Source organism: Gopherus evgoodei, chromosome 3, assembly GCF_007399415.2.
Source record: "Gopherus evgoodei ecotype Sinaloan lineage chromosome 3, rGopEvg1_v1.p, whole genome shotgun sequence".
Taxonomy (NCBI): Eukaryota; Metazoa; Chordata; order Testudines; family Testudinidae; genus Gopherus; species Gopherus evgoodei.
The window spans coordinates 3,635,728-3,651,868 of NC_044324.1; the positions used below are offsets into that span (position 1 = coordinate 3,635,728).

At 47.2% G+C, this 16,141-nt stretch overlaps 1 protein-coding gene across 1 annotated transcript; it reads left to right on the plus strand.

Annotated features, from left to right (window-relative positions):
• Nucleotides 1-345: 345 nt before the first annotated feature.
• AQP2 (aquaporin 2) lies at nt 346-8,026 on the plus strand. Its single transcript, XM_030558393.1, has 4 exons — nt 346-708; nt 3,657-3,821; nt 5,033-5,113; nt 7,811-8,026. Exons 1-4 carry the CDS (start codon nt 346-348, stop codon nt 8,024-8,026), a joined length of 825 nt encoding a protein of 274 aa, XP_030414253.1.
• Nucleotides 8,027-16,141: the final 8,115 nt, after the last annotated feature.

The following is a 16,141-nucleotide window of genomic DNA, read 5'->3' on the forward strand; positions in this document are numbered from 1 at the left end:
GACATAGGAAGATGGACTGTAGTAAAACGCAGGGAATAATGCAGCTCAGGCTTGTGTTTTATGGAATCTCTCGAGGCTAATTTATGAGCTCCTGAACTTGGCAAATGTCACATTCGCAGGTTAATAGAGGGGGCAGGGTCTGAAGCCAGATACAGCTGGAACAAGAGGAAAAAAAGCTTCAGGTTTCCAAAGACCCTGACCCCACCTCCTTCAGCAGCAGGTTCCTGGATTTTCTGCATATATACATATATACATAGATAGATATCTCACACCCCAGTATCTTTGCAAGGAGAAGCCACGGGAGCAGCCATCAAGCAGCTTTTAGGGTCGCTCCTGGCAAACCCCATGATGTGGGAGCTCCGTTCAGTAGCCTTCACCCGGGCTGTCTTTGCTGAGTTTCTGGCCACGCTGCTCTTCATCTTCTTTGGCCTGGGCTCTGCCCTCAACTGGCCTTCCACCCCCCCAGACATCCTGCAGATCTCGCTGGCTTTCGGCTTGGCCATCGCCACTCTGGTCCAGGCCCTGGGGCACATCAGCGGGGCACACATCAACCCAGCCGTGACAGTGGCTTGCCTGGTGGGCTCCCACATCTCCTTCCTCAGAGCTGTCTTCTACGTGGTGGCGCAGCTTCTGGGGGCAGTCGCCGGGGCAGCTCTCCTGCACGAGCTCACCCCGCCAAACATCCGGGGACACTTGGCCATCAACAGGGTAAGGATTCCACCAATGCAGGGGCTCTCAGAGGGGACGGGAGTGATGGATGGGTACAGCTTTTGGAAAAACTAAGACAAGTCAAGTGAGCTCACGTATAGCTGGGAATAGAACCCTGGAGTCCTGCCTCCCAGACCCCCCTTGCTCTAACCCGACTCCCTCCTTCTGCTGGGAATGAACCCAGGTGTCCTGACACCCAGCACTGTGTTCCAACTATTAGACCAGGCTTCCTTCTAGCTGTGGGAACAGAACTTGGAGGTTCTGCTCCCAATTCCCCACTGTAAGGATTCCCCAGTGCTGCCTATGACGCCGACCAACAAGAATCAGGACATTCACAGCCAACCTGCCATTTTGACATAAGAGATGATGCAGTTCCTAGCACTGCCATGCTTAACCCTTCTCTGGCAGCATATCCCACCACCTCTACAATATCCTTGTCTGTCTCCCTGCCACGTTAGGTCCTGCCAGTATTTCTTGTTAGTCTTAAGGTGCCACAAGTACTCCTGTTCTTTTTGTGGATGCAGACTAACACGGCTGCTACTCTGAAACCACTAATTATCATGAGACTCAGGACATAATCATGAGAATTGGCAACACTGGACTAAAAGGCTAAAGATGATGGGGGCTAGTTTCTCTTCTCAGGCCTTATCTACACCCAAAATTTCCCTGCTTTAAGTATACCACAGTGAAAGCAGTTCAACCTTCCCCAGTGTGAATGCAGTTATGCCAGTATAAAAATCCTCTTACCTGTATGACTTATTCCTGCAAGGGAGGAGGAATAAGGTATGCTGGTCTGAAGCACTTTTACGGTAGGAGCTGTACTGGTATGACTATTGCATCTTAAAAAGGAATCACATTCCCTAAATGACTGCACAAAATCTGCACTGCAATCAGAGGTGTGATTTAATTTGCCACACATGTAGACAGACATTCCTATTTTGGATACAGCTAAAGCCACTAATCCAGCTAGCCGGATTTTGCAAAGGGACTGCCCAGTGCAACAAAAATCAGTCTACTCACAGGACCACAGGCAGGAAACTTGTTTCTTTGTTTAACTCAGGGGTTCTCAAACTGGGGGGTCAGGACCCCTCAGGGGGTCACGAGGTTATTACATGGGGGGGGTTGGGAGCTGTCAGCCTCCACTCCAAACCCCGCTTTGCCTCCAGCATTTATAATGGTGTTAAATGCATTATAAAGTGTTTTTAATTTATAAGGGGGGGGGGTTCGCACTCAGAGGCTTGCTATGTGAAAGAGGTCACCAGTATGAAAGTTTGAGAACCACTGGTTTAACTGCATCGCAACAGAATCGGGGGATGGGGAAAACTTCCCATGGACTAAACAGAAAGTAAGAGAGAAGGGGATCAGGACTCCAACCCATAGTACCCGGAGTAATCTAGTTAACCCTTTGATGATCACTTTACTACGTCACTGCTCTTGCTATTCTAGCCATTAGATCAATGCTAGCTCAGCTATGTCTGTGTGCGCTGGGGTCACACCTCCGGCTCTGGCAGCAGCGTAGACAGATCCTGTGTATAGACCAGGCTTCAGTAACGCCGGAGTTATGCAATCCCTGGATTTACACCAGCATAATGGAGATCAGAATCTAACCCTTAACCGTCCTGGCAGGCAAAGAGGTGATGCAGTGAGAGAAAAAAAAAAAGCAGGTGAAATTTCTGGTTCTGTATAAAACATCTAGATTTCAGTATTTAACAGCGCATGTCTCAGGCTCCAGCTGCATAGCTGGACCATGGATAAGATCTCAGCCAACCCCCGAGTGCCAGTGGCATCGCAAATTGGTCAATTAACCAACAACCTCCAGTGGTACCACTACTTACATTGGATTAAGGAAACACGAGCTGCCATTTATATTGCAAAACATACACTGGAGATGTTATCTCGAAGTGCGGTCAGATTAGGTTTGGTGCAATTGCTGAGCACAGAAGTGGCTGCTTGGAAAGGTTGACCTGGAAAATATACATGCGAGGTGCATATTGCTTGTGTGTGTGCACGAGACAGAGAGAAAATCAGTGATTACCATTGTGAAAACTAAAACTCTCATTTCCAGACACTTGAACTTTTCAAATACGGTCTTGGGTCACAAGTGATGTGAATTTTATGGGGCTCATTATAGTACTTGTTGGCACACCTCACAAGCACTAAACGTTTGGCAGAATCTCCTTAAAAGAGGCCCAGCATGGGAACGGGGCAGCCCAGAGGATTCAGGGGGCCTGGGGTCTTCGGTGGCAGAGACCCCCCGCAGCTGAATTGCCGCCAAAGACCCAGCACTTCAGCAGCAGGTCCCGGGGCGGAAGGACAACCCTCGCCACTGAATTGTTGCCAAAGACCCTGAGCAGAAGAAGCTCCGGGGGCCTGGGCCCCTCAAGAGTTTTCCAGGGCCCCCGGAGCAAGTGAAGGACCCCACTCCGGGGGCTCCTAAAAACTCTCGTGGGGACCTGGGGCAAATTGCCCTACTTGCCCCCCTCCCCCGGGCAGCCCTGCATGGGAATAGCACCGTACAAGAACAAAGAGACTTTTGACTGATACGGAAAGGCAGCAACCTCTGTAAAACGATGCACGAAAATACTCTTGAACACAATGCACAACGAGCCTGTGGAACTCCTTGCCACAAGGTAGTATTGAGGCCAAAGAGTTCTGAAGGGCTCAAAATAAACTAGGTGGACCCCTGACTCCGATCCATTCTGGCAGTTCCTATGTTCCTTGCAAGTTAAGAGGATATGTTGACAGAGATGGAACGATCCAGACAAGGAGCACAAGTGAGGACTGGAGTGTACTGACAAAGTTAGAGGGGAGGAAGAGCTGACAGAGCAGGGATTTTGCAGAGCAGGATACAGGGGCATCAGCTGGACTGTGTGGGGAACCTGGGACTGCAGGGGGTGATGCTGGTAAGACCAAGGTGCCTTGGCAGAGCTGCTTTCCTCTCGTTTCAGCTGCACAACGACACGACTCCAGGCCAGGCCGTCACCGTCGAGCTTTTCCTCACCTTCCAGCTGGTGCTGTGCATTTTTGCTTCCACCGATGACCAGAGGAGCGATAACGTCGGCTCGCCGGCCTTGTCCATCGGCCTTTCTGTAGCCGCAGGTCACTTGCTGGGGGTGCGTCACAACAGCCTGGCTTTTGTGTTTTAGAGCCATGACACGCAAGCATGCCCACGTCCCAGATAGTTTCACTAGGTTGGGTGCTCTACAGAGCAGAGGAAGAATGACCCAGTGGTTAGGGTGTCACAGCCTGGGTGTTGTAAAAGCTGGGTTTGATTCCTTGCTCTGCCACAGCTTTCCTGTGTGACCTTGGGCAAGTCACTTACACTCTCTGTGCCTCAGTTTCCCAAAGGAGGAGAGTAGCAGTTCCCTGCCCTCAGGGGTGTTGTGAGACTAGGTCCGTTGATGATTGTGAAGTGCTGAAATACTACGGTAATGGAGAACATTCGGTATTTGTGCAGTGCCTAGTACAGTGGGGTCATGTACATGGCTCCTAAGCACTATGGTAACACTACAAATAATAAATACCCAACATAGATCACTCCGGCCCCAGACTCCCCGAGCTAGAGATGCAGCAGGGACGAATATGCAGATTCCCTCCAAGGATCTCAGAACCCTTTGCAAACATGAATGACCTCCTTTGAGATCTAGGTCAGTATCGTCTGCATATTACAGAGAGGAAATTGATGAGACTTGCCCAACATCTGTGTAGCAGAGAAGGCTGTCAACAATTCTGTGCTTTACCAATTAGAGCAGGGTGGCCATCCTGAGCCACAGTAATATGTCAGCGGCTCCCAGCGCCTTCCACCACCTCCCGATCAGCTGTTTCGTGGCATGCAGGAGGCTCTGGGGGGGAGGAGCGAGGGCATGGCTGGCTCAGGGGGGAGAAGGGGTGGAGTGGGGGCAGGGCCAGTGGCAGAGCCAGGGGTTGAGCAGTGAGCACCCCCCGGCACACTGGAAAGTTGGCGCCTGTAGCTCCAGCCCTGGAGTCGGTGCCCGTACTCTGAAGCCACAGGTTGGCCACTCCCCTGCATTAGACCGTGCTTTCCATAATCAGTCCCAGCGCTACAGGGAAACTCCCAGCTACTCCAGGCCCAGCCCCTTCCAGCAGCAGCCAGTGAGAGAATTTAGCTCCCTTTGCCAGCCGTATGACTGGTTGGTGAAAGATGCCAGTCATTCTTTTCCTAGCACAAGGCGACCTGGAGGACAAAAAGCTAGCGCCAATGAACGAAGCATGTGAATAACAGGCGAAGGCATTTAAAAATAGTCTTGCGGTTAAAAGGACTTGGTGGTTAATAATAACCGTGCTCCTTTTTCCCACCCCCTAGATCCACTACACCGGCTGCTCCATGAACCCCGCCAGATCTTTTGCCCCAGCTGTGATAGTAGGAGACTTCAGCGCCCATTGGGTAAGAATTCAGCCCCCAGCACTCGGCTGCTGATCTGGGTGCAGTTTTGGCAGGACGAGTTGCAGTGCATAAGGTTGCCAGTTTTGGTTGGACGTATTCCTGAAAGTCTCATCACGTGATGTAACCTTTAATTAAGCATTAATCTTTTAGTCCAGGAGACCCAACTCTAGCCTGTGTCAATATTTCTAGATCTCTCGAGAGTCAACCTAGCTGCTGGCATTTTGACCATGAGAAGGGTAATAATAATATTGTCCCAACCAGGCTCTGGTTGCCACTTGGAAGAAAGATCTAGAGATTGGGAGCAACAGACGCAGCAAACCATAGCCCTTAATTGCCTAGCCAAGTGGGCTAAGTTGCAACAGGAAAAGGGTGTGTGGCTCATTGTATGTGAGTTGGCAGTAGGCACAAAACCTACAGAGACTTTAACTCTAGTTATTATCAAACTAAACTTTCCTGACTCTAGTCTAAACCAGCGTGGTTCAATTTTTCCATCAGATGTGGACGGCATTTATTTGGAATCTAAGTTTTGTGTTCAGTGAACCAGAAAAGGGGTAGAGGAAGAGACGCTTTGCTCCTTCTGGGCAAGTTTTAGCAAAGTTCTGAGAGTTTGACTGACTTCCTGGGTCAGAGGTAAGGCAACAGCCATCTTGAAAAATGTTTCTTTTGCATGTTGACCAGGCAAATGTGCCTGCCAAAAGCAGATTCAGAACTAGAGCCTGGGAACACAAGGAGGCTGTGTTTCAGTTTTGCAGAGCTTCATTGGTTCAGTTTGGGGGTTTTGCATAAATCAAACCAAGGTTGGTGGACACCTGAGTCTCATTTTACCCAAATCACCAAGGTTGAAGGTGGCTAGATAAATAAAACTGAAGTTATACTACTTAGCACTTACCTAATGAACATTCAAAGATCTCAAAGCACTTTATAAAGGGGGGTAATATCTCTGTCTCCATTCACCCGGATGGACAAACCAAGCTGCAGCGAGGGGAGTGCCTCATTTTAGATCAGAGAGCAATTTAATACTTGAACTGAGAAAAGAAAAGAAATCCTACCTCTCTGCTTTAACCACTAGACCAGAGGTTCTCAAACTGTGGTCCGTGGACCCGAGCTCCATTCAGATGGTCTGTGGATAGTTCCATCTAAGGTGTGCGCCAGGGCAGCTGCCCACAAGAGAATGAAGGGCCACCCACCTAATTAGTGGAGCCACGCAGGCGTGGCTCCACTAATTAGGTGCCTGAACCCTGGAAAAGATGCATATGTAAGGTGAGGTGGTGGCCTTATGGGGAATAGGGGGTAGGTGGGAGGGGGCAGTGGGGTGAGAAGAGGGGGTGGGGGGAATTTGGAATGTGCAGGGCTGCAGCAGGCAGAGAAAAAGAGGCGACTTTCCCCAGCTCTAGGGATGCAACTGCCAGGGAGAGACCCCCCATCCTTCCCAGCCTCAGCTCTGCAGCTCCTGTGGTGGGGGAGAGACCCCGCCTCTCCTTCCCAGCCCCAGTTCGGGGGCTCCTGGGGTGAAGAAGAGAGGGAGAGACTCCCCTTTCTTCCTATCCGCAGCTCAAGGGCTGCCGCGATGGGGGAGAGAGAGCACTTCCATCGCATTAGAAAAGTAAGACTACTGATATTAAAATATGAGTTGTGTGCTTTTATCTGTAGAACAAAAAAACATTAATTATAAAGTTTTTTTAATAAAGTGCTTTTATCCAAAGCGCTTTACAATACTTAGTGAATGGTACAAGCAACATTTGGAAAGATCATTAAGTGGTCCGCTGAGCCGCCCAGCAATTTTCAAGTGGTCTGCGGAAAAAAAAGTTTGAGAACCACTTTCCTTTCTAGAACTGGGACTAGATCTCAAGAGACCTGGTTCCCAATCCCAGCCCCGATCTAACCACTGGTCCACATTCTCCACAAAGGCTGGGAAGAGACCCCAAGGGTCACAATTCCCAAACTTCTATTCTCCACAGTAGAGCCCATTCCTTCCTACAGCTGAGCACAGAACCAAAGAGGTTAAACAATACTGTGTTCTTACCACAAGCCTGCATCACTTTCCAAAGTTTTCGTTTCATCACAATCCCTGAACCAGGTTTAGGCAATGGCTGCACAACAGTTGCAATAAGTTATGTCGCTCAGCGGTGTGAATTAGCCACTCCCTGGAGCAACATAATTTATGCCAATTTAAGCCACCAGTGTGGACTGTGCTATGAGAAGTTGGGGGTGGATTAATTAAGTCAACGGGAGAGCTCTCTCCCACCGGCTTAGAGCAGCTGCACAGAGAGTTTACAGCGGACTTAGATTTAGTGTTGCAAAAGCTCATTGGTTTGATCTTGGTTCCACAAAACCAACCACTAAAAAAAACCAAACAGGGTTGTTTTCAGATCCATTTGATCAAAACCACCAGCGCTTGGAGGATGGGAGTTCGGACAAAAGGTTCTGTTTTGGGTCCATCTCTGGTCCAAACGACAGTGGAGATCAGGATGGAACAAATATAGATGTATGTATGTGTGCCACTGGGATGAAAAGTTTATGGACGTGGGCAAATTTTGAGCCTCGTTGGTTCCCAAATGCAGTGTGACCTCAAGCCTAGGTGGCTTGAAGACCAGACTCAGATCTATAAATATCTGGTGTTCATCTCAAGTTCCAGCTAAATGTCTGAGTCCTACAGTTCATTTGGAAGCCTTATTTTTTCTCTCTCCATCTATCCAGGTCTTCTGGCTGGGGCCTTTGGCTGGCGCAGTGGTGGCCTCGCTGATCTACAATTATATTCTCTTCCCACACACTAAGACCCTATCAGAGAGACTTGCCATCTTCAAAGGCTTTGAGCCTGAGGAGGACTGGGAAGAGCGCGATGTTCGCCGGAGGCAGTCGATGGAGCTGCACTCCCCGCAGACTCTGCCAAGGAGCATGACAGAGAAAGTCTAGTGAAGCCTCCCTGAGCTGCAAACGGAGCTAGCCACGTTCTCCGGCATCTGTTCTAGACAAACACACGTCATGAGTGACAAATGCACTTTCCCCCCTTTTGCCGAGAAGTAAAGGTGCCAGAAGTTGCCCCAATGAACCATAAAAGGTTTGTTCCCATTGTTAGCTGTGCCCCTTTCCCTGGGCAATTCACTTAACCTTCCCTATGCTCGCAAGCTTTCCACCTTTATGGACCATCAACATCCCCTTGCCTGAACCAAACACTGGCTCCGGCTACAGAACATATTGACCCCTAGCGGCCTCAGCATGGCAACCCCCAGGAGGCAGAACTCCTGGATCCAATTCCCAGCTCTGCCACCGAACAACATGCGCCATGTCACTTCTTTTCTCCGTACCTCAGTTTCCCCAGCTGTAGAAGGAGGGTAAGACTACTTCCCATCTCACTGAGCTCTCATGATGGATTAACATTTGCTGAGCACTTGAAAGTGCTATATATTAGCATTGTTTTTATGACTTGCCATTTAATGGTGTGGGGAGATTGCTACCTATTCCAGTCCACTTCCCCCCCCCCACCCCATCTCAGACTTCTCTCACTGCTATGGCTGCTAGGACTCAAACTGGAGTTTGCCCCATGTAACGAGCAGCAAGCGTCTCACACACGGCCGATTCTCCGCAAGGAACAGCACAGAAGGTTTTCCACAGAGATATGAAGGATGCATCATTCATCCTACCAGGAGAGCTTTTATAAACTTCATCTGGGTGGTTCCTCTGGGCTGCCAGCTCCCACGTTTCAACAGGGAACAACGTCCCTCTGTATTCCCCAGAGCCATCTCCCTGCTTGTTCCCTAGACATTTGCCTCCAAGTCTAATTCATTGTATTCCTAAGCTCCTTCTTATTCCTGTATTAAATTGTCACAGGCATCCTTGAAGAGCTGCCGCATCCCACCCCAGAGGTGGCTGCATTTGCCCCAGCAGGTAAAGCAGCAGTGGCTTAATCTGTTCTGTGTCAGGACTAAAAATATGGCTCCCTGCCCCCAAGGAAATTCAGAATCGTTTTAAAAGAAAACTTGCCTTGCCTCTCTGTAGATTGAACTAAAGTGATAGAATTCACTGGTTTAAAATGTGATTTGAATCTGTTGCAAAAAAATATGATTTAAATCACCAATTTTCTTTTCTTTTTTAAAAAATATTTCTTATTTTAGTTACATTCCTAAGAAAAACTTAATTCTCACCCGCTGACAGAAGAACCCAAGAAACTTACCCAAAACTTACTCTAGCAATCAGATGGCATAAATAATGACTGTATGTATCTATTCAGATTCTTCATTTTTACATTTCCATACTAACCAATATCAGTGACTGTTCTCTTTCTGCTATAGACATTTAACTTATTGTTCATGGTGATTGTATGTAAAGCTAAAATGAAATGGAACGAAGCCATGAAAATGATTTTTTTAACCATGGTTGAATATTTGTTGTATTAATTTCAAATAAAGCACTTTAAATTTGCTTTTACATGTCAAATCAATAAAATAACAGACTCACATTTATATAGTATCTTTCATCCCAAAGTGCTTTACAAACTGCTTCCACAGAAGACCATATTCTGCTATCCTGACAGCAAATAGTAATTTATTCCAAGAGTAAAAGTATTCCTCAGAATAAGAACAGATGGTAGAAGTGGGTGCGTAATGATTACTCACCCACCACTGAAATGCAGCCAGCTCTGGGGTGGAACGCAGCCACCTTTCTATCACCAGCAACACACTACAGTTTTTTATTTGTTTTAGATGGTGAGACTGGACATATTAACCTTTTATCAATCCAGCCCACATCATCCAACAAAATAAAGATCGGTCCCTTACCAGTACTCCCGTATGTCACATTTTTATTACATGCTTGTGATAGATTCTGATCTCTGCTACACCTGTAGGCCAAATTCTCAGCAGGCATCAATTGACTGACACCAGTCAGTGGAGCTACGCCAGCTGGCAATCTGGCCAGTGACTTCAATGGATTGATTCTGATTTACGCCATCTGGGGAATCTGGCCCCTTGACTCCAGTGGAGCTACACCAATTTACATCAATTAAGAATCTAACCCACTGACGTCAAGGGAGTTGCACTGAATTACAACAACTGGGGTAATGGCTTATTGACTTTAATGGAGCCAAACCAATTTATACCAGCTGGGAAGCTGGTCCCATCCTCTCCAAGGTATTTAGGTGCCTAAGTCCCAAATGTGAGTTAGGTGCCTAAATACCCCTGAGGATCTGGGCAGCAGCTCAATGACTTCACTGGCTCTGTGGCAATATACACCACTTGAGAATCCCGCTCCTTTGCAGCAATGGGGCTAGGCCAGTTTACACTAGCTGAGAATCTGCCCCATTTACACCAGTGCAGTCGCTCCAGATTGACACTAGTGTAACTCAGATCGCACGTGGTGTCGCGGGGATCGGAGTTGCCTGAAGGAAACCCAAGACTATGCCAAAGGAACCTCACTTTGCAGCTGAGCTTCTGTTTATAAACCGTTTAACGGGGATCAATAAAAGAGAAGGCATTGTTTTAATAAGTGGCTAATCAATTGCAGTAGATCGCTGTAGAATCCAGCAGGTCTATGGGTTGCTTATAACCAACCACAACATCTGCTCCTGAGGTGCTCAGAAGCATGAATAATAGTATGTCTGTAACATGTATTATTAACCCTTTATAAACCATGTATCAATAGACCCTCAAAGCATGGCTGCCACCTCAAGAAGGAAATGGAAATATTGCATGGAATAATCTCTTTCTCTCCCTGACTTGAGGTTTGTCCTTTGAGTCCTGATGCTCCAGACCTCCGGCCCATTGTTTTACTGATTCCACTGGGGAAGGGTGAAATGCTGGTGCTATAGATATGCGAGATCATATCATTTCAGAAATGCTCAGCTCACTGCTGCTCCGAGGTGGCTCCAAGCCACCAAAATGAAACTGTCCTTCTAACTCCGAAAACAGCAACCTAGCCACCAGCATTATGCAGGTACTCAGCATCAGAGGGCTGCCACAAACTGTTTTTATTTTTCTCTCCCTTCCTCAATTATCATCTGGATCACTTCGGCCATTACCCTATGGCTACTAGATTAGCTGCCCGTAGGGCTCTCACGCTTCTCATAGTTTGGTTCAAGCCGCAGTCTCATGGCTGCAGTCTCTGGAGAATAATATTAATAACACCTCAGTAAACTGCAAAGCACTTGACAAAGGTGGGCAATATAATTATCCCCATTTTACAGATGGGGAAACTGAGGCACGGGGGATGATTTGCCCAAAGTCACCTACTGGCAGAGCTGGGACCGGAACCCAGCTCTAGGCCAGAACAGGAGCCACTAGACCATACTGCCTCCCATCTGATCAAGCAGGCACACAGCCTTTTTATTGTTTTGCTCCTTGGTTAAAAACCATCGGCCATTTGGCGGGGATGTTTGTCAATTCTCTTAATTCTATCACAGGTCTCGTGATACTTGCTGCTTTTCTTAAACTCCCAGCTCCTGTATGTGATTAGCTCACATTTAAGGAAAAACAGTAAGTTTCTAACCTTTATAGTCGCAGAAAAAAATATATTTTTGGATGTTTTCTTTATTTTCAAATATATTGATTTCAATTGTGACACAAAATACAAGGCTCAATTTCTATTATTTTTTATTATAAATATTTGCACTGTAAAAGAAGAAACAAAAGAAACAATATTTTGCAATTCACCTGATAAGTACTTCAGTGCAAACTCTTTATCGTGAAAGTGCATCACAGAGTGGGGAATTACAGGTAGAACCCCATAAATGTAAACAAACTTATGTGGCTTAGGGATTGGCTGAACAAGAAGTAGGACTGAGTGGACTTTCACAGAGGCTAAGTCCATCAATGGCTACTAGCCAGGATGAGCAAGGATGGTGTTCCTAGCCTCTGTTTGCCAGAAGCTGAGAATAGGTGACAGGATGGATCACTTGATGTTACCTGTTCTGTTTGTTCCCTCTGGGGCACCTGGCATTGACCACTGTCGGAAGAGAGGATACTGGGCTATATGGACCTTTGGTCTGACCCAGTATGCCCGTTCTTATGACTTGTAGACTCTAAAGGTTTACGTTGTTTTATTTTTTAGTGCGGTTATGTAACAAAGACAAATCTACATTTGTAAAAGAGATTGCCCTACCGTACTTGTATGAGATGAATTGAAAAAGACTATTTCTTTTGTTTACCTTTAGTACAGTGCAAATATGTGTAATCAAAAATAATATCAAATAAGTACCGTACACAATGTATTCTGAATTGCAAGTGAAATCAGTCTTTGAAAATGTAGAAAAACATCCAAAATATTTATAAGAAGTTTAAACAAGTATTCTACTGTTATTGAACAGTGCAATTAAAATGGCAATTAATAGCAATTAATTTTTTTAATCGTAGTCGTGTGTTTTGAGGTAATCACTTGAGTTAACTGCGATTAATTGGCAGCCTTACTATTAACTCCATTTTACAGAGAGGAAACTGAGGCACAAGGCGGCCAAGGCTAGGTCTACACTAGCACTTTTGTCGGTATAACTTATGTCACTCAGGGGTGTGAAAAACACACCCCTCCCGAGCGACATAAGTTACACCGACAGAAGCGCTAGTGTGGACAGCACTCTCTCGCTGACACAGCTACCACTGCTCATTGGAGGTGATTTAATTATGTTGACGGGAGAGCTCTCTCCCACTGGCATAGAGCGGCTACAACAGAGACCTTACGGTGGCACAGCTGCATCAGTTATAACTGTGCCACCATAAGTTCTCTAGTGTAGCCATGGCTTCAGTGACTTACCTGAAGTCCCCAAGGAAATCAGTGCTACACTAGGGATTTGAACCCAGCTCCCTCAAGTCAGCTGTCACAGCTACCTTGTGTGGAACAGCTGTGCAAGGCGGGAAAATGGAATCCGCTGCTTTTGCAAGATCCGTAGGGGAGATAAAAGAAGCCGCAGGGACTTTCCTCCTAGTTTTCCACCCAGGGCCAGAATTACAAGTCCTCATTCCTCCCAGGTCTTTTCACTCCTTCCCAGCCTGCACCTGGCCCTCACCAGCCACAGGGCCCACCAGCATATGCGTCAAGAGACTCTTGCCTCATTCACAGACTGCACCGCTGGTTACTATCAAAAGCCGGCTTCCTGTGCTGGCTCTGAGCTCGGTGGCTGAATTTCCAGTCCAACAGGGACACGGCGGGGGGAATCCACACACAGAACCGGATTTTCTGGGACCACGGGCATTCTGCAGAAAATAATGTGTTTCTGCAGGGTCCTTTACTGCTGGTGAAAGGTGCTAGACGGACAGTCCTAGAAGGTGAAGTTCTTTAATTATCCCCAGCTACAGCAGGGGAACGAAGCTTCATGCATGATCACCACTGCATCTGAGCACACACAATACCTCCCTCTACTCCCCCATCAAAGTCTGTCATCCCGAATCCAGCAGGAAGACTTATTGGGGAATGAAGTTTGTTCAGCAACTTGATCCGTTCATTCTGGGCCTTCTAAAGTCCAGAGGACACTCAGGGTGGGTCTCCACTGCATCTGGAAGCAAGCCTCCCAGCCTGGATAGACAGACATGTGCTAGTGTACTAAAAATAGCTTGCGAAATGTTGCGGCTCGGGCTTTGGAGCCCAGGAGAGGGATTGAAAGGCCAGGCTCCAGGCCAAGTTGCAACATCAAAGCAACATCTACACGGCTATTTTTAGCACTCTAGCGCAAGCCTTACTTAGCAGAAGGCTGTCGACCCGGGCTGGAAGACTTGGTCCCAGATGCAGTGAAGATATCTCCTCAGACCTGAGAGGCCCATCTTATTACAAAGTACTGAATGATAGCAGTGCTGCCAATTTTCAGAGTTTTATCGCCAGCCTCAGGATAGTGGGTGTTTTTCGGAAAGCCCCAGTTCCTGGAGTCAGGTGATTAGGTGAGAATCGCAGCTTTCATTTCTAGTCCTTGTGCTTGCAAAGAAAAGCTTAAAAAAATAGAAATGCAGAATTTCCCATCTGCAAGAAATTCCAACATTCCAAAATCCCCCATGGAACAAAACATTTCGAAAAAAATCATTTGGGGATCAATCAAAATCTGACTGACTATTTTTTTTAAATTGATAATATAAAATGAAAAATCAAAAATCAAAACATCCCATTCCAATAAGAACCTCATCAAAGCCTTTTGCATCCAAATCACCATGTTTCTGCTGGAAGTGATTTTGATTTTCATGAAACTGCTTTTTCTGACGGAAAAGTGTCCCACCGGCAAATTTTGGACCTGTTCTATTAAACCATAAACAATCCCCCAAATAGGTTCAGAAACTCAAATACAAGAAACCCAGTTGAACTAATTTTGGGGCCTGACTTACGATTTTTGAACATTTGGAATTGGCCGTACCGCAAGAGTCAGGGTGAACAATGCAACTGAGAGAAAGTGATGTTCTTGGGGGAAAGGGACTCGCTTGGCATTGAAGATCTTAGTGTAATTTACAATCTTCTCTGCGTCCTTTGGCAAGTGCTTTCATCCCTTGTGCCTCAGTTTCCCCATCTCTAAAATGTCTCGTCTATTTAGGATGTAGACTCTTTGGAGCAAGGGTTGTCTTTGATTATGTGCATGAACAACATCCCCACACTCAGCTGGGCTGCTGTGATACCAGTAATAATTCAAAGAGCCAATTTGCTTCCCGTCCCATCCCCCGCATCACCCAAATTAATAAAACCCCAGAAAATTCACAAATAGAATAAAATGAGTCTAATTCATCCAAAGAATTATTTGGTCTGTGGAGTTTGCTTAGATCTAGGGTAGATTCTCCTCTTACTCACACTGGAATAACTCCTGATTTACACCAATTCAAATAAGAGAAGCAAAACTTTTTCCCCCCACACCCAGGGCCGCCCAGTGGGGGGGGGGGGGCAAATGGGGCAGTTTGCCTCAGGCCCCACGGGGGCCCCCACGACAGTTTTTCGGGGCCCCTGGAGCGGGATCCTTCACTTGCTCTGGGGTTCCCCGGAGCTTCTTCCGCTCCGGGTCTTTGGCAGCAATTTGGTAGCAGGGGGTCCTTCCGCTCTGGGACCCGCTGCCAAAGTGCCCCGAAGACCCGCAGCAGGGGGTCCTTCCACCCTGGGACCCACCACCAAAGTGCCAGGTCTTGCTGGGTGGTTGCTGGGTGTTGCAAAGACACCATCCTTTTTGGTGTACTTTACAAACTAAATCGCAGAAGAGGGCGCCAAGGGACATCTGTGGCATCTGACTGTTTAATCAGAGAAAAGAAAGGTCGGAGCTTCTATGAGTCCAAAACTTTTCCACTTGGGATGAGAGGTGGCAAGAGCTTTCAGCGTCCTCTAGTTGGCATTGAGTTATGGGATGCCTCACACACACACACACCCCTCTTGCACCATACACCAGCCACGCTGTAGGAAACTGCACAGGTAGCTTTGCCCAGGTGTTTCTTGCTGAGAAATTTGGAACATTCTTGCTTGTCTTCTTCAGCCTGGGCATTGGCTTTCCCTGGACTTCTTCCCATGCATCCAGCAGATCATGTCAGCCAGCAGCCTCTGTACGACGTGGGTGGCACCCACATGAACCCAGCAGTAGCCTTCCACTTGGGGGCCAGCATCTCTTTGTTTCAAGCTATGCCCATATTATGTCCCAGCTTCCGAGGGCCATGGTCGGCGTCAGAGTAACCTTGCTGCGTGAGTTGATTCCAGGGTCTGCCCAAAGGGAAGCTGGGCCTGATGGTGTTAAGTTCATTGACGGGGACATGGAATCAATGTTCCATGTGGACCTAGGTGCCAACAGGAGTTGGGTCAAGCCTTTGGTGTGGAGAGGGTCACATGGAGAGGGAATCGGGAGTTCTTTGAGTAAGTGTCTTTGTTGGAAAATGCCAATTCATCCAAACTAAAAGGAAAGGAGCCGCGCTGATGAACCTCCTGTTTCCAAAAACGTTGGAGAAACGTTTCAAAATTGTCCATGTCCCATTTCAACATTTTCCAAAGGAAAAAGTTTTGGGGTTTCGGGTCCCAAACAAGGTTTTGTTTAAAAATTTAAAGTTAAAAAAAAACCCGAAATGGTCCAAATTAAAACAAAACATTTCAAAGTTACAGGGA